Here is a 19,296-nt window from a genome sequence, read left to right as displayed (position 1 = left end):
CTTCATATCATAATGGTTATGGTCTTTCAGTATATTATAGGGTTTAAAGAACCTGCATTCTTTTATATTAACATTATACACATTATTTTTACACATTCTTTCTTTTAAGCGGGCGAGTGCCATTCTTTGGCCATTCTTTATAATATTCTACTGAGTGCCACTTTAACTGTTTTATAGCACACTGTGGTTGTAACATCACGTTTGAAGGTGTATCCCTGTATCTATTTTTTTTTTCTTTTAGTGTTTTTTGCTATCCTCAAGCTCAAGGATTAATGATTATCCCCATAATAGTTAAAGCAGAATCCAGGAATCTGCTGGATCAGCTTCATGCAGACCTGGTGGCTGAGTGTGTGACTTTGAGTGTGTGAGTTTCATGGCGAATTAATAGGAAGGAAACTCTTTTGAATCTTTAATACTGAAATCATGTCATAGTTGTTGATCTTGGATGACTATTTCAATGCACTACATCCTGAATGTCCCCAGGTGCAAAAAGTGTGTCACTGAGTAACGATTAGGCCAGCAAGCCGCTTTAAGCTGTTCACGTGACGAGCGTGACGTTTGGTGATGTAATGGTGTGCGATTGGCCAAGAAGAGAGGAGCTGTCCTCTCGGGATAGAGCCGTTCCTGGGTGATAAAGACGGAGAATCTGATAAATCAATTTACAAACTGTAACACCTCTGTCAAATAATGATAATGAAAAACAAGGCTTGTCTTTTATAAACTGAACATTTTTATCTTTTCCAGGTTTCCTGGAAATGCCGTCAGCGAAATCCTCCACTGACAGAAAAATCCAACAAGCCAAATAGGTAGCCTTCACACTGTTCACTCAGTCTACTCAATGTTGTTATTAAAGAGGATGAAGTGACAGTGGGGGTGGTTTTCTTGCATACAGCATAACATTTTTTATCACATTGGGCACTACGTTAAATTTAGCCGGTCTGACAGAAATACCCCAAATGATGTCATTCCTACTGTGCGTGTGCGCATCCCAAAAACAGGCCCGTGCAAATAGACAAGTTTGTGATTTTTTAAATTTATTTATTTGTCTCAAAGTCTAATTGAAATCATTTAAAAAAAATCTCGCCATGTCTTCTTAGAATAAGTGCATGCTAATAAAAGCCCAGCTGTCCACCGAGCGCACATATACTGTAGGGGGAAATGGTCACGATTTGCAAAGGTAGCCTGATATTATGTAACATCAGCGCACATATCTTAATGTTATCCCCTTCTGAGCTAGGGCTGAGCTACAAAAAAACCCCACAAAAACACAAAAATTGAACAGAAACAGACAATCCAATAGATGACAATACCTGTCAGAGCGCTTTCTATCATTCTCCCAGGAGCGCCGTCTTGTGCCGTGCTGGAGATGCGCTGAGATGAAATCCGGCTCCGTGCAAAGACACCGACCTTTGATTTGTCATTCGCTGTTTGTAAAAGGTCAAGGCGTTAAACGTCCCGTGAGATACGCTATTCTGTAAGGATTCCCCAGCAGTTAACCTGTCAGTAAAAGGAGCTGGAGTAGGAAGGGGGGGGGGGGGGGGGGGGCTACGACATCTTTCTATAATCACATTTTGGCATATGATCAGCAAACAAGGTTGTGAGACTGCTATAGGTAGATCTATAAACGATGTTGATAAGCGTAAGCGAACTAACAGCAGTAGTGTGGATGTTTGTGGATCTGTACAGTAGCGCCGCTCAGTGTATCCTGTCAGCATTGGGAAAACCTGGAGTGGACTAGAGAGAATGGATCAATCATAAAATGTCGCACAATACAACTGCAATAAATGAGAAATCAAAACGGGTGGCATGCAATATCTTGCAGATTTTATTGTTATTATGAAACGACTGGCTTTATAGCCACATGACAGTTCCAGTTTAAACACCACAACTACTGTTGTGTTGTATTTCAGGTTTTATTCGGAATGTGACGGACTATGCTTCTCAAGCAGGAGAGAACACCTTTCAAATAAATCTGAATCTCTGCGCTGCACCTTCCACAAACAATAAATACAAAAAATGAGATATACACAGTGGAGTAAGAGTTTCACCCAAGCCCTAATGCTCATGAGCTTTATTTACAAATCCGACAGGATTAGAAGAAAGAAGAAAGAAACTGTCTAAGCCATTTTTTTTTTTGGAACTGCGAAAGTAATTTTTGAGAACATTTATGTGGTTGCACAGTCCTTTAATTTACTGTATGTTGGAAGAGAAATAAATGACAAGGCGTGTAGAAATCATATCCCTGCACTCATCCTGATTAAAATGGTATCAGTCAGTTTGTCTCCTGCACAATATAATTTAACATCCGAAACAAAGTATCTGTGTATTTTTTACTGTATATTACTGTGTTGCAAAACAAGTATGAGATGACTCACTCAGAAAGCAGCAGTGGGACTGTAGTTTTATTGTTTTTGAAATGTAACATGTTTCAACTGCGTGATATGAAAACAAGGCAAAAAAGTCCCTGCGGTGTTACCTATCAGCAGTGTAGCATGGTGTGTAACCTTAAGACCTTTGTACCACAACCAGTCATTCAACACCTCACACTGGGAATCAAAATATACAGTCCTATACAACAAAAGCCATAGCGGAAGTAAGCTGCTCCTTATACATGTTCCTATTTAATCAACTGACTTAGGTTTCCCTTTCTTTGGTCCTCCATCTGTACTATGTCACTCAAGATACACTAATGCACAATACCCAACACATACAATGCCTGTATCCATGATAACAACAGCAAAAACAAACAAAAACACATTTTGGTTCTTGGTTGGTCTGCTGCTCATGTTGGTCACTGTGCCTTTGTTATTACAAAAGGCAAACTTCAACTGATAAATCTTAAACTATTGCGGTGAATGGTTATAATAACCCTCAAACAATCTTGTATCATAAAAAGCTATAAAATAAATTCTTCAACTTTAGATGTTTTAGAAGTTGTTCATTCTTAATCTTTACATAAAACCCTGTCCATCTATGACAATATGAGAATATAAAAAATTACTCCGTTGTTAAAAACTACCAAAAATACAAAAACATTACAACAGACATATCACATTTTGCAGATTAAATTTTAAGGCAAACTTTAGAAAGTATTGGTCTTCATCCCAGCCACAGAGGGCTTCTTCTGCCCAAAGATGACTGCAAGAACAGTTTTGCAGAACCTCATCAACAAAGTAAAGAAGTAGAGATTCACACAGTGCACACTGCTTCTGAAACAGGCAATAGAATCACAGTGCTGATAAAGAACTAAAAACTGGTTCATTTATAGGAGTTAATCACAATCTTAATCATAAAGCTGTTGAAAATTTTGCACACATGCTTTCATTTGAAAAAGCCCACTAATGAATGAATCACGAATGTGTTGATTGGTGTTCTAGTGCATTTCTCATCACCCCATTTTCTCCTCATGGTTTTTGCATTTGAAACTGTGTCAAGGTGTTTGGGTTTGATGGGCATCTAGTGGCAGTGTGTGCATCTTGTTGCTGAGGAGAGAATTGATATATGGCCAAATCCTGTCGGTCTCTGTGCCAGAAAATGAATGCAGGATTCCTTGTGACCTGGATGAAGACGGAGAAGAACAAAAGTAGAAAAGCAAGTTCTGGCTGCATAAATCATGGCGTATCAAATAACTGTCTGACACTATATTATTAATTTTAAAGAGGAAAGAATGAAAATTTAAGCTGCAGAGTCAGTAAATTACACACAAAGACTGTGTCCTACAATACCAACACTCAACCGACAGCCCATTAGATGGGGATTCAGGTGTGTCACAATAGCAGCAGCTAATGCAGCTTTGCACCTGAAGCAGAGATGAGAATCACTTCACTCAAGTCTGGTGGTGAGTTTTCTTATTTTCAACTCAACTAACCGAGCTTTTGATCATTTTCACACTTGTAGCTATTTGACCAGAGTGGAATTGCTTATTACTTGATAGAATTATTAAAACAAAATAAGATGACTTTTAAATAGGGATATCACTAAACAAATACTGAGTCATTTACACTTAATGTGAATCTACAGATTTGAATTACCTCAGTCAACTATGCAAGAAATCCCTGACCCTGTTTTAGTATTGTTTTACTAAATATTGTTTTTAAATTTTGAACCCCAAAGGTCTAAAATTTTAAAGATTGATTTTCTACATGCAAAACTACCATGAATACATTTCTTTTCAGTGTCAAAATTACACCTCAGTGCTAATATTACTATGATTATTTTGCTATTGAAAATGAAGACACCTAATTTTCACTCTGGTATATCATCTATGTTATTTAGGTACTATCTAAAGCAGGAATGTCCACATCTGGTGGTCCTGCTGGTTTTAGATGTTTCCCTGCTTCAATACACCTGATTCAGATCAATTAATCATTAGCAGGCTTGTGCAGAACTTAACAATCTTTTGAAGAGAGCCATTTCATGGATGCAGATTCAATTTTAAGGCAAACTTAAAATGATGATTCAGGACAGCGGCCTTCGAGGACCAACTTTGGACATCCGTGAGCTAAAGATAATACTAGCTGCTGACGAGAAGCACACCATATAAGATTGTATGGGGATTTTAAGAAAATGGCTCCTATTCAATAAATCCACAGCTAAAAATTCTGACTGCACACTGCCCACAATGAAAAGAAAGTATTGACTGACTTGTACAAGTCTATGACAGGCTTTGCCACTTCCTTGTAGTGTCTCAGTCTGGCCATTAGAGCTTCGGGCTTGTCGTCATCATGCTGAATCAGAGACTCTCCGGTGATGTCATCCTTACCCTGAGGACAGCAAACCAAGGTCACAAGAATGCAACGATACAACAGACAATGCACAATAAAATCTTATAGCAAAGGAAATTACATCACGATTAAATAATTAAGTAAACAGCAAGATTGCAGTTCAACACTGGTTTCAGCCAGTTGAGAGATGTAATCTCTTCTATGCATCCTATGTATCTCCAAAGGCCCAAAAAGCATCCCCATTACAGCTAGTGCTACACCAATCAACCTGTTAATTCCCTGCTCTGTTCTTCCACACTCATGAATAAGACCCCAAGATACTTAATCCCACTACTTGAGGTAGCAAGTCACCCCAAATCTGGAGTGAGCAAACCATTGTTTGTGAACACCATGACTACTGACCAGAGGTGCCAATTCTCAATTCTGATGCTTCATACTTGGCTGCGAACCACCAAGCGTACCTTAGGTAACAACACAACGAACCAAACAGGACAACATCATCTGCAACATGCAAAGTTTAAATTCTTAACCACTCAAACTGGAAACACTCATTGACTGCACCATAAGAATTATTTTAGTAAACATTCTGAACAGAATTTGTGGCAAATTTTGGCTCTGGCAATGTCGAAAACACCCATCCCAAACAAGTCTTACCGGTACTTACTTCCAGCTTATTGCCAACCAAGCACTCACTCTGGTTGTACAGGGACCACAAGAAGAGACTGATGTTTCATACCGAGACACCTCCCAGAAGACACCACATGGACAGTTGTAAGCCTAGTTGCACCCTGTAACACAACTTCTGGCAACCAGCCCGATCTACCAGCTCAGAGGCCCTGTTCCCAACTTCCATGCAATGTTAACTAAGAAAGCTCAACAACATCCAGGACCTGAAGGAACAAGGGAAATTCCATCCACCCCCAGGTCCCTGCAGCAGCTGAGCTGTTTAACTATCTCATCTACATCAGTCACCTTCTACTCTGAACTCCCCAACATCTGCTTCCATTTCGGCCATGTTGAGAGGATTCTTAAAGAATTTCTCCCACTTCCAGACTACAGTCAGCAGCACTCCATCCTTACTGAACTGTTGGAGAAGCACTGTTTCCTCCATTCTGAGTCTGGTCTAAAGGCTTGGCAGACTAAAATAGCCTCATATTATCTTAACTTAGAATAATAATAATAATAATAATAATAATAATAATAAGTAAACAGCATGTGCTGTAACTGTGAGCCTTTGTAAAGTTAAATAACAGGAAGCAAGAGTACTGCTCTTTTGCAGTATGGTGGGGCAGTGAATAAAGACAATACAACAATGTTTTTGTTTAGTAATTTCACTTTGGCAATCTTCTACTCTGCTGAAGCAAGACTTCCAATCCATTGTAACTTCCAAATTCCCTGACACGATCCCTGTTGGGAAGAAACAGTGACTCAAAAATATCTGAATATCTGCCAGAATATTTAAAAATATACTGTCACTTCCAGACATCTCACACCTGAACTCGGGGTGGGTTGAAGCCCATGTTGTAAACTCTGCTGCTGGCTGGATGGATCCAGCGGTCACTCAGTCTCTCCTTCAGAGTCTCGTAGGGGATGTTGAGGCTGATGACTATATCGAGCTGATACAGATTATTCAGGGCCAGAGCCTGCACCAGCGTGCGGGGAAACCCTGTACACATATCAGAGGGAGGAGCTGGAATGTGTGAGAAACCGTTAACCAGGAAAAGTCAGTGTTTAATGACACGTGACCTTTATTTTTTAGTTACATTCAGACTTAAGTTCGTATTTGTCATGTTATGGTTATACCTGAGTCAATAACAAAAGAAAGGTATAGTTCACATGAATTGTTATTATTATTCATTAGTTTCAGACAGTGTTGTTTCCTGTTGAAAAATTGCTATCAGCAGTGCACAGATGGTAAACATGGGCTCACATTGTTTCCAGATTTCCAGTGAAATTTTCTGAAGCTGTGCTATAATAACAGGATTGCGCACTTGTGAGTGAACTTAGTGAATAAACAAAGCCTGAAGTGACACAGCATGGATCAACCAGCAGTAATAACAACACGGGGCTCAGCAGTCATGCTAACAGCTCTGTGAAGCTTTATACTTTCAGGGTTGAAAACGAATAACAGCATGCAACGCTAACATGCTATATGGTTTACTGAAGTCACCACTTGGTTTAGTTAATTTGTACATTAACATTTAGCTGAAGTTGACAGGAACTTATCATTAAATTTGATTAAGTCAAATGATTATAAAAATGAGTAAAATCATGGTGATCACTAAGATATGTAAAAGTTATTCACGGTGGACCACAAACATGGTGGTGTTAGAGGGAATCTCAGAGAATAAATAATGGACAGCAGAATAAGTGATCAACCTCTCTAAGGTAACTGTTCATCAGAATCATGCAATATGACAAACCCTGATAAAGAAAATAGTTTGTAGTGTAGCTCTAGTTGTATGTGTGTAACCTTGATTTTTGTCTATGCTTTACTTGCTCAGTTACTAGTTTACTGATCATGTTTCAAGGTTTAAACATTTTTAACGCTTGCTAGTTTGTTTTGTCAATGTTTACCACTTCTTTTTACCATAGTGGAGAATATTTAACCCTGACAAACCTGTCCAGACCCTGTGATCTAGTCATTTTTTTTGTATGTTAAGTATGTTAACAAAATAGTGAAAATAACCAATGGTTTTGTTAACATATATTCTGGCTTCCTCCCACCGTCCAAAAACATGCATGTTTGGTTAATGGGTGACTCTAAATTATCCCTAAGAGTGAGTGTGAGCGTGCACTTGTTTGTCTGTGTGGCTCTGTGATGAAGTGGCAACCTGTCCAGGGTGTACCCTCCCTCTCACCCAATGACAACTGGGATAGGCTCCTCTGCGACTCTGAATTGGATTAGGCAGGTAAAGAAAATGGATGGCTGGATATTCATTGAGCTTTTGGATAGCCGTATGCTAATGGCTCAAACTTAACATGTTTACAGTTACTAATTGAAAAAGTTTGAAAAAAAAAATTAACTTCACATAAAATGCTCTCTGATTTTTGTCCAAGCTATAGACAAACCCAGTCTGACAATATCAATGACATTTCTGCAGAATAACGTTTCATGTCTTTATACAACACACTGAGTTATGAAGATCAATGTGTGAATCTCTGTGCTTACAGCTTATTTCAAAGCTACCTCTGTTTATGTGTTACATTCGAGATAATTAAACTGGAATTATATATTATACAGCTTTGCTTTTTACTGAAAAAGTTTGCTGTTTTCCAGAAAAACTGGTTGGTATGAACCATGACTATGACCACAACTCCCGCAGGCCTTTAAAATGAGTGTTATAGAGATGCTCAAAGCTAGTATTTTTGAGCACATCATTAATCCACAACACGACAAAATGTAAGAATATTGCTACACTCATTAGAAGTGACAGTCTGCTGCACCAAGAACAAAATATTAATTCCTGAAAGAGGTGAAAATTAACTCAAAGATAACAACAAGAGATATCTCTACAGATAGCGAAGAGCTTTTTTTCATGTGTTTACTGTCAAAAAAACATAGAATAAGAATTATGTTAATGGTGGACACCTCAAAAGAAACATCTGCTCCTAAGAAAAAATAAATAAATACATAGAGGCATGTCTCTAGTTTTCAGAAGACCACCTGGGTGTTCCAACCCTTCTGGGAAAATAAGCTGAAGCGACCCACAAAGACATATAAAAGGTACATTGTCCACATGTACAAAATGTAGACATGTCACATTCCATGGCTGTAAATTGTGAGAATGCAATTCATCCCTTGACTGTATTTCTTTCTTTCTTCTTTTTTTTTTTTACTTTTTTGTTGTTGCTGTTTTGTTTTTTGCAAAGCAGAATTCAACTGACCCAACTGGAAACACATCCCATGAAAAGTAAAAGCTGTAAGAAGTAACCATATAAACTAGTTTTCTAACTCCCTAACCATGTCTTTTGTAACATCTAAACCTGACAATGTACAATCATTTTAACCCTAACTCTTTGCTTTTAACTCCTAACCTTAACTACTTGCAGGTAAACATAACAAATATCTTGTATGAGCCTCAGTAAAAGCTACAAATTCCACTTATATGAGAGAAGGAGGATAAATAAATACTAACATTCAGTGTTGGTCATCTTACTTTAAATTAGTTACAGTTACAAATGACTTTCCCAAAAAATATATTTTTTGAGTTAGTAACTCAGTTACCTCATTGTAAGAGTAATTAGTTACTCAGCAAAGTAACTGTGACATTATTTTTCATTTTCTATACGCTATTATGTTCTATAAAATCTTTAACGTCAAAGATGTATATATTAACTGACTGAAGAATAAAAACACTATATACAGTATTTTAGAACATTTGGCATATGACATGCATAGAAATAAAAATATACAAAAAATAAATATTGAAAATAAAATTCAAGTGCAAAATTAAGAAATTGGGGAAAATGAAACAAAGGAAAATCTGGCCATTAAGTAATGTAAATCAAGTGATCAGCAACAAGTGATCAGCAACAAGTGTGTTGATGTGAGGTGCTTCATAAGATTCGAGTTGCTTTGAGGCAGACGTGGATAAAGTATTTTTCCTGGGCATAGCGTGCATGTTACATAAAAGTTCTTTCCTTTAATGACAATGGGTGAGAAGTATGACAGGTGTCGTGCCAAAAAGTGATTGTCTACCAGAATCGGATTTCCGCCCGCGGGAGCGTGCACAGCAGACAGTTGAGCGGTAGCGCAAAACTGTCTGCTTTTCTCTGGATTAAACGGTCATAATATGCAGATACACACAACTGTATTAAAATGTAGGCCTGATTATAGCAAAGGCATGTATCTTCAAAGTTTAACGTTTATCAACGGCAGTTGTCTCCATGTGCTTGGTATGTCTGATGACTTTGTGTAGCCCTGTCTTTGGAAATTAGACGACAATTAATATGATGTAATGGTGGGTTTTCAATAAAGATCCTCGTGATTCTGCATTGTTTTCATCTGATCTGAGACTTCATAGTATTGCTTCTCAGGTTTGGATGTGTTTTGCAGTTTCCAATCAGTTTTCACCGGTCAAAAACTGATCGAAGGCATAGGATAGTTTCTGAGAGGTTATTTCTGCCTAAATATGACTTGATCTCATTCTAGAGCTTCATAATATAAACACTAGAGCTCACGGGACAGCTTGAAATCAATATAAAGGATAATTACAACAGAAAATGGGCTTTTTCATCTGCCAAAAATTGACTGAAGGCCAAATACAGTTACTACAATATAGTGTGGCAGATGTGGTGGGTTGGAGAGAGGAGCAACAGGTCGTTCGCAGTGATATAGAGCTGCCGGCGACGAAGACAGGTAGCCACGGGGAGTTAGCAGCTCAAGTTTTAGGAGGGGAGAGGGCTGGTTGCCTCCTGTACCCAGACCAGGGTCCATATTAAGAGTGCTGGGCCGCCATTGCTCCCTGTGCGGCCGCTACAGCGCACTACCACCGGCCAGCCAGTTCCTGTCTTCGCCGTCCATTATAATAAAGTTGTGTGTATCTGCATATCATGACCATTTAATCCAGAGAAAAGCAGACGGTTTTGCGCTACCGCTCAAGGGGCTGCTGTGCGCTCCTACGGGCGGAAATCAGAATGGAGGAGCTATCTTTGAATTTCCCTAGCTCGTCGTCATTGTCGCGGTCTTCTACTGTTTGGCAGTCAGAGCGTGCAGTGAGACAGCGTGAGCAGGGTATGATCCGCCCACCCAGCCAATCATCATCGCATTTGCAACGGTGTCATCATCCCCACCTCTGCTCTCTCCAGGCAGCTGATGTGTGGCCAAAATGTGACACTTTGCGCTTCATTCAACCAAATTGTAGTAACGCGCCACTTCACATTCTCAGTAATGGCAACGGCATTGCAACGATGGCAAAATACTTAATTAGATTACTCATTACTGAAAAAAATGCTGTTAGTAACGCCGTTATTACCAACACTGCTAACATTTCACATTCTGTTGTGAGACTGTGTTGTCTGTGGATATATGTATGTTCTGTGTTTGGAAAGATTTGTAAAGCTATATTTGGAAGAAAAAATGGCAATGCAAAGTGACATCTAAACTTGTTTCCAGTTGTGAAGCATAGTGGTGTGAGCATTAAAGTTTGAGGCTGTTGAGCAACTTCAAGGCCAACAATTCAAATATGTCAGGACATTTCACAGGACAGTGTCAAGGCTGCAGTCTGTGACCTGAATAAATTGGGTGGTGCTAGAACAAAATGACCCAAGCCAATCAGGTAAATAAGCAACAGAAAAGCTGAAAGACAAGAAATTTCTTTGTAATGGCCAATTCTGAATCTGACCTCAAGAGGGCTGTTGAATAATTACTAGTTGAGGAACCTGAATTCCTCCTGATTGTTGTGCAGATTTGTATGTGGGTACAGGAAACATCTGAGCAGGTTGCGTGGCAGATTTTTGATTTACAATATTTTGCCTCCATGCACTTTGAATATCTCCAGTCAAAACATGGAAGGTACAACAATTCTGGAACATCCAGCAAGTTCATGATCTTTTTTCTTTCTTTCTTTTTTTTTTCAAATATAATTTTGAACTCTTTTAAGCAGTTTCTATTATATTGGATATATATATCCAATATGCTTGCATGGCTAAATTAGTTAAAGTGTTGAATCACTGTTATCTTACACAAATGTAAAAATCTGAAAGGACAAAAAAACAAAACAAGCACAGATATTTCGTGGCTCTTGCTCATAGAAAAGTCTCAAAATATTTTTGAAGGGTGTCTTGACTTTATTTTAGATAAAACATATGTGACAACTGTAAGATAACATAGTGTGCCTTTAAACTTTTCCAGACTTAGTTTGACAAGTTAATGCATACTTGTTTAGGAAAATGCAGAAGAGTAAAAAGGTGCTTGAAAATGGCCCTTCACTAACATGGCCATCAACTGTGGGATTCTGAGGGGTGGCATCTGTATTGGCCAATCAGATTTAAGGGATGCCTGGCAGTTCCCACTACCCCCATAGGGCTGTATAATAAAAAGCAGAGTTTCTTTATCACAAACATTCAAGGCAAAGCATGGAGGCATGGATACACAATTCTGGCTTTACTCTGTGTATCTTTAGAATGCAGTAAATACAAAAATAGAAGTACTGTACCAAAAGCATTACTTTACTTACCGTCCAGCAACCAGCTGTGGCCGCTCAGCTGTTCCAGTTTGGACAGCATCAGTCTGGTCATCACATGGTCAGGCACCAGCATTCCTCTATCTATGTAGGTCTTCACCAGCACCCTTGTCTCTAATACACAACAAACAGGTAAAGACAGGCAAAGCATGTTTGTTTCTGCTTCCTGATACTGAAGTTAAGAAACAGGACAAGACAGAACAGAACCTGCTGTATCCAGCGTCACCACAGCCGCAGCTACCTAAAATATTAGTTATTCATTCATTCATTCATTCATTCATTCATATCCGTTATTCATTTAAACTTTGTTTTGAAAACTGTGAGGCCTACTGTGGATCATTACATAAATATTCACTCAGTCAAAGGGTTCATCTGACAAACTAACCTCTTGATTTCACAGGGCTAGAAGGCAAAAAGGGAAAGGGTGTAGTTACTCTTTCCAGCAAGTCTCCACTTTACTGAGTAATTTCAGTTACAGAGCACACATGCTTTTACTTAAGCTCTCTACACTGAACTCAACTTTACTGTAAGTAGCTATATTAGTTTAAGCTTGGCACATGCTTGGAATTAAAATGATTCCAACTGCTTAGCGGCAATAATGACGTTTAGGGATATAACCAACGGTTCAAAGTGATGGAGGAAACGATGATAATGAAGCTTGATGAGAAGTTATAAATAAAGCAACACAAGACAGTTCTACAAGCAAGAAATCAAACAAAATATATATTGTTTTCCTCTTCAGTCTCGTGGTGTGGCGCATGGACAGAGACGTGTTTAAGCTCCACGGAAACAACTGTGGAGCAAAAAATTAATTCTTCATTCTGTAACTTTCCTCCACAATGACTGCGTTTTTTGTTGCACTTATAATGATCTCAATTGGAGGAAAACAAAACAACCACGAAATTCACAAATCCAGCACAGAAATGCCGTTCCTCATTCAAGTGTTGTTGTTCCTGTTCCTGTTTCTAACAGTACTGAGGTTTGGACAACTAACTGATGTCTCTCTTACCTGTATTGGCCGCTATGCCCTCTCGTAGATAGTGGCCACTGGACAGGTATTGCAGGCCAAAGCTTTGCGCAATCCTCTTGGATATCGTTCCTTTCCCTGATCCTGGTGGACCCATAATAGCAGCACGAAATAACTTGGCCATATCTCACAGGTTGCCACTGTAAAAAGTAAAGGATGCGCAGATGTCACTCTGCCTATTTGTGTTATTACCTCTTACTCCAGTTACAATTGCTAATGATAGAAAATAAATAAAAAGAAAAAAAAAATCCGCAAAAGACAATTTTTGCGAGACACTTGGAGTGTGTGGATCTCGGAGCCCGCTTTCAGTGCGTGTTAGGACTGTCCTGCCCTTTGACGCGAAAGGAGTGAAATGCCTTTTTTTCTCTCTTCTATCCCTCCTGTAGCTCGTCTACGTCTTTAAGACCGGAGACTCTCCTCTGCGAATGAATGAGGGAGTCTCCTCAACGCCCTATTTTTCTGCACACATCATCCAGAAAAAATGCGGATGAGTGAACTTCGCAAGGTGAACTGGTTACTGTAGTTTTCATACACTTGAAGAAGTCAGTCTATCTATCTATCTATCTATCTATCTATCTATCTATCTATCTATCTATCTATCTATCTATCTATCTATCTATCTATCTATCTATCTATCTATCTATCTATCTATCTATCTATCTATCTATCTATCTATCTATCTATCTATCTATCTATCTATCTATCTATCTATCTATCTATCTATCTATCTATCTATCTATCTATCTATCTATCTATCTATCTATCTATCTATCTATCTAGAGGAGATTTCTGGAACAAATGAGAGCATCCAAGAAGATATAGCAATGTGTTTTGAGAGTAAGAAGCAATAAAATAAAATGATAAAGTCCCTTTAACGTAATATTAAAGTTAAGTATAGGAGGGAGATGGCTTTCAGATGAAAACAGCAGGTCAATCCAATATTTGTCTGCAGCCTGTATAGGAATCCATAGAATGACATGGCAAAGATTTCCATAAATAAAATCTCATAGCCTAATCTCACTCCTTCATGCTGAAAGTCTTGGTATTTTCCAAAAACAACGCATTCTGTCAGAAACTATAAGCCAGCAATTAACAGCCTTGAATTTAATTTTGCGATTTTTTTTTAAGCTGTACTGTTCAGTTTGTCGAAATGCTCTTCATAAAAGTTGACATTTCAAGACTCGAAACAACAGTCAAATGAAGAGGGGGAACCCTCTCACCCTGGTTACCCCAATATTTGACGAAGGAGGGAGCTCATTTTGAATCTCAACCCCTTGTTGATAACGTTTTAAGTGGCTCTAGGTCATATAATATGCTCACGCATCATAAATGCATTAATGTATTCTGTCTTTCTGCTGGCGGGAGGCGCAAACCCAAAAAAAGAAAGAAAAAGAAGAAAAAAGAAAAAGAAGAAAAAATACACCACATGAGTCGCTGTCATTTGCGGACGGCAGGAATCTAGTAAGTACTTGTTGCGAGCCATACGGCGGCGGCAGCGTCCCGGAGCTGTCAAATATTGCGCACAGCCTTCAGTCGTCCAGTCAGTGGAGCAACCAGACTAATCCATCAGACAAACTGCTCGGAAGATGAACCTTTTTTACCCACTGGAAACTAATTTTTGCCTGCGCACCCGGAAGCTTGTTTTAAAATCCCGAGCGTTTTTTGTCACATGGCTTTGGAGAATTCAATAACAACAAAAAATGGCGACAATCACGTTGCTCTGTGTGGTCTTGCTGCGTCATTAAAAATATTCATGTAAACACGGGAAATTAAACAGGGAAATTGCTGGTAAGTTCGCTCAACATTTGCTGTATATTCAGTGCAGACTGAGTGTAATTAAGAGTAAATGATTATATTTGGATCCAACCGCATGCTGTTTGTTTTTGCCCAGAAAAAGGGGTGTGTGTAATGCTGGGCGTTAACGTTTGGCTGCACATTATTCAAAGCCCTTGTTATTGCTTTTAGCCGCCCTTTTAAGAGTGTCTACGAGGCGTTACGTGTAATTGTACGCGTTATTGTTCAGTAACAGAAACGACTGTGTAGTTTATATTTGGCAAACTTTTAGTTTATGTTTTAAGCTTTGGCACCGCTTCTTTTAGTCCTTCCGTTGTGCTCATTCTTTGGTATCTACAGGCTGTCGCTGCTTGCCACCGTGACAGGTATTATTCTCCTGTTATTTACATTGAGGGTTAACGCAACATGGACGCGCTTTCACCATAGGGACTCTTTCTACGGTCACTGATGACAACAGGCGTAGCATTTTTAAAGTAGTCTGTCCTGCTTAGTTGTTGTTACAGTGATTGCACATGTTGCTTTGCTGCGCACGTCTGACACGAACATTTTTGGCCAGTGCCCTGTGCGTCGGGGCTAATGGAGTTGTTTACATGAAGTGCAGAGGGCGGACTGAAGAGGAGGAGGAGGAGGAGGAGGAGGAGGAGGAGGAGTTGCTACGTCGGCCAGAGACGAGACCGGACTGCTCGAGAGGCTTCTGGCGTCGAAGGGGCGGAGCCCGCGAAGAGAATCATAACAAGTCTGACATCACTCAGCCTTGTGGTTGGTATGAATAATATACAGTAGTCTGTCTCGACTAGAGCACTCGAAAATGTCCCAGTAGGAACGAGGCGAGGGAGGAAAATCTTTGTACCCTTAACTGTTCTATGAGATGAAACATTAATGAGCAATATGCGCTGCAGCACAATGGAAGCAAGAGGAAAAACACAATCCTTTCATGTGAGAGAAAAACAAGAAATACTACACTGACTTACATGCAGAATGTCACTGAGTTCAAATGATGATAATGCTTCTGAATTATTGAGCATGCTTCCTTAAAACTGATTTATTATCTGATGTATTTTACAGACGTTCCCAAAATGAAATGGATGTCCATTTGTTGTCCACACCATCAGGCCACTCGTAGTGGAGCTAACAGTGTTTTAGGCCTTTCCTTTTTCTTTTTTTTCATAAGACCTGGGGGCACTCATAGCTTTGTAACAACAACCAGAAACATATTTAACAACATAAATTACAACAGAGAATGTCTTTTGAGGGTCTGAATAAACAGTTGTAATGTATCTGATGCGAATGTATGTGGGAGCTAAAGCTGCAACATCTCACACTTCTTTCATTTGAACTACTTGCACCAAAATGTTGACTTTTCTGGCATCTGTTCAGACGCTATCAACCTCATGTAATGCAAAGGACCCCGAGGATATGAGGACTTGTCATTTTCTCTCATTCTGTTCTTCTTATCACATATGACACTTTCACCAGTCGGATGTTGTTTATTTTCCGAAATGCAGTTCTGGAGATACTGGTTATTTTTGCAGGAGTTACCACCAACAGAGCAAAGAAAACATTGTTATTTTTGCCCAACATGTTGACCAGCAGCTCAGACGTAAAGAGCAGATGACTAATGGACTGAAGCCACGAACTGCTAGATCTGACAGGCTGCCCTGGTTCAGTTATCACAGTGCTGATGCTGTCCCCATCGAAGGTACAGTACTGTGATAACTGAAGGATGGCTGCCAACTTGACACTGGTGCAACGGTCAGAGCGCGTTCAGCTAACAAGTCAGAGGACCAAAGAGCAAGTGGAGAAGTATGAGTGTGTAAACAAAAAGCTGTCTCTGTTTAATAAAAAGTTTAACACGACATCCAAAAGTCCATGTGTTTTTTTATCTGTTAAGTTATTTTACCTGATTAAATCTAATTGTGCATTATGACACCAGAACCTTATAAGCTCATCTCAAAACCACTAAAGAAATATTGATTTGCTTTTCAATATTTAGAGTTTTTCACCTAGTGCAATCAATCATTTATCAGTGACAGCAACATAACAAACTGCCAGCCTTAAATTAAAATTATTTTTAAAGACCTCTTTTGAGGTTGTATTTATTTTGAATATGAAAAATAGCAGAAGCAACATCAACTAAATAAAAAGGAAAACACATGCAATCACTGCAGACATGTAGTGTAGCTACGTAAATTAGTACAATTACAAGTTTAGATTTTGCTAATCTTGTTTGTTGTTATTGTGATTTGCTCTATAAATACATTTATTGAAAGAAAAAAATTAATAGAAATTTAGATCATCCTTCAGCAGATATGATTTAATATTTTACAATAGAGAGAAACATCCAACTTAAGATGCTTATAAGCAAAGTTATTAATGGATACTCCAGGTGTCTCATCTCCCATTAGTTCTTTTCTTCTTCATAATTGTTCCTGATATGTGATAATGTGAATGTGTACAGTAACAAGGATGCTTTGAGAAAATTGGGCTCTACTTCCTTCAAGGATTAATTTGTATATATACTGGGATTTTATCAACCTAACAGTGCTCATTTAGGTCCATGTAATGTTTCAACAAAAGTTCAAAACTGCATCCTGACTACTTTTATGTAAATCAATTCTGCATTTTTAGTCGTCAATCAATTTGTACTCGCTAAGAAATAACAACCAAAGAAGGAGCTGTGTTTTGGCTCCAGATATGGGGCACTGCCCTAAATAAGTCCTGAATAGCTGAGCCACATTGTTGTCAACAGGGGGAGCTAAAGATCCATTGTTGAATTTATATGCTTTGTGGTTGAATCTGTAAAGCCTTTAGTTTGTTTTAAAGTGTATTGTGAAATATATTTCTGAAACCTAAACAACAAAATGTTGCTGCTGAAGTTTAGAAAAGAAAAGCCAATTTGTTGTAATTCTTAGGGATTTGGGGTTAATCATTTAAGTAAAATAGCACAGGGGACTTAATTTTCCAGTGATATGGAAACAGAACTCATCAATTCAACATGATCCAACAAACCTATGTCATTCTATGTCAGTGTCAATTTTACTATTAGCTGCTAAGTAATTGTTTTGGTGACAGTGACTTTATGTCCATCAACATAATACAGATCAAAGTTTATTGATGCTGTATTTTTGTGATGAAATTGTGCTGTAATGAATAACAGCTTTCAGGACACGTTTTAGTCAAATGTCATAAATTACAGGTCACTGCACCTGACAATAATATGTTTAACTTAAAGGGTACGCTCTGTTGCGATTCTGCGGAAATCCCCATGATACAGTGCATATTTTGTTTTTGTCTCACTCTAACCTCAGTCTGCTAATCTCGCCTTGATTCACGTGTTTCTCTCACTCAGAGTTGTGTCATAACTAGATACTTTTTGCCAAAGCATGGTTGTAAGTGAACTATTAAAGTCAAGTGGGTACTTGCATGGAAAGAGTTATTCTCTAAATGAAAGCTGGCACTCAAGCCCACTAATTTTCACTGTAAAATGTTTAAATACTGTTAGCATCCGAAAGTCTCCTCGCCATTATTGTCCATGATCATGGGGAATTTTCTTCTTCATACTTCCCTTAAAGCAGGGCAGTAGTCATTGCTGGGATGTCCCATGTGGTAAGTCCCTCCTTTACAATGAACCAACCCCTTTTGGTCTTTTAAGGAACTTCCAGGTCCTTGTTCTTTTGATGCAGGGAGAAAGTAGATTTTTTCTTTTGCCAGCACAGGTCCTTGTCCATTCCTACATGCTGCCAAATTAGATTTATACACAGATTAGATCGGTAGACAGTGGTGTCATTTGGAGGGGTATTACCTTTTGACCAATGTAAAAGGAATGATGACAAAAAAGAAAAACAAATCTAACCCAACCTTTATGTGGCTTTTTACCAAATGATGGGATTACACTTTATTGGGCTACATGAAATATAGATCAACTTTAGCATTATGAACTCTTTACATATGCCAGCCATTATAACTCCTCAAGTAGACTTACAGTTGTTATTAGCTAAACTGTGTGATTCAAATAAAGTATTATGCTGTCTGTACCTGCTTTAATGAGTAGGCAGTTAGAGGAGGTTGGAGCCAATCCCAGCTGACAAAGGTCAGAAGGCAGGGTACATACTGCATAAATCAGGGGTACAAAACATGTCTAAGACAGACTGTAATACTCACACCTGCAACTCAGTTCAAATCACAAATGAATCCAATATACAACTTTAGACTGTTTGAGGGTTTTTACACATCTGTGTGACTCATTTATCTAAACTGCCTTATTGCAAGTATGGATTAAGGTGCTTTTCTAAATGTACCATTTAATGGTACATTTAGTTTAAATTTAGATAAACATAGAGATTAACTCTTATTTTTGATAGTATCATCTAGCTGATAATACTTATTTCACTTAGTAGGATTCTATGCTTGCCTTGATGTAGTTTTGCATTGTGGTCTTGAGTAAAAACTATCCTCACTGTTTTTGATCTATCAGTAAAGCAATAATTTGCACGTAGGCATTTCAGTTTGCATGTTCTCCCTGTGTATGCATGGGTTCTCTCCAGGTACTCCAGCTTCCTCCCAC

The 19,296-nt window shown here is 38.6% G+C and overlaps 2 protein-coding genes and 1 long non-coding RNA gene across 3 annotated transcripts in view; 1 reads left to right on the top strand and 2 right to left on the bottom strand.

Annotated features, from left to right (window-relative positions):
- dnajc6 (DnaJ (Hsp40) homolog, subfamily C, member 6) overlaps positions 1-1,669 on the bottom strand; it is a 34,621-nt gene extending 32,952 nt beyond the window's left edge. The window contains exon 1 of the mRNA XM_072389109.1: positions 1,311-1,669. The gene's annotated coding sequence lies outside the window, so the exon portion shown is untranslated. The remainder of the gene's footprint in view (positions 1-1,310) is intronic.
- A 706-nt stretch (positions 1,670-2,375) lies between these two features.
- The window catches only part of ak4 (adenylate kinase 4), a 67,428-nt gene continuing 50,507 nt past the window's right edge, over positions 2,376-19,296 (bottom strand). Inside the window, exons 2-6 of the mRNA XM_072389106.1 lie at positions 12,921-13,136; positions 11,906-12,025; positions 6,218-6,390; positions 4,645-4,763; positions 2,376-3,557 (exon numbers count right to left, since the gene is read on the bottom strand). Coding sequence (XP_072245207.1) covers positions 3,431-3,557; positions 4,645-4,763; positions 6,218-6,390; positions 11,906-12,025; positions 12,921-13,062 — 681 coding nt within the window. The 5' untranslated portion in view covers positions 13,063-13,136 and the 3' untranslated portion in view covers positions 2,376-3,430. The remainder of the gene's footprint in view (positions 3,558-4,644; positions 4,764-6,217; positions 6,391-11,905; positions 12,026-12,920; positions 13,137-19,296) is intronic.
- On the top strand, positions 14,208-16,588 carry LOC140311655 (uncharacterized). The gene is made up of 2 exons (XR_011916919.1): positions 14,208-14,726; positions 15,289-16,588. It is a non-coding gene; the product is annotated as an uncharacterized lncRNA (long non-coding RNA).

This window comes from Leuresthes tenuis, unplaced genomic scaffold, assembly GCF_036924035.1.
Source record: "Leuresthes tenuis unplaced genomic scaffold, fLeuTen1.0.hap1 SCAF_7, whole genome shotgun sequence".
Classification (NCBI taxonomy): domain Eukaryota; kingdom Metazoa; phylum Chordata; class Actinopteri; order Atheriniformes; family Atherinopsidae; genus Leuresthes; species Leuresthes tenuis.
This window is presented reverse-complemented; position numbering and strand designations above follow the sequence as displayed.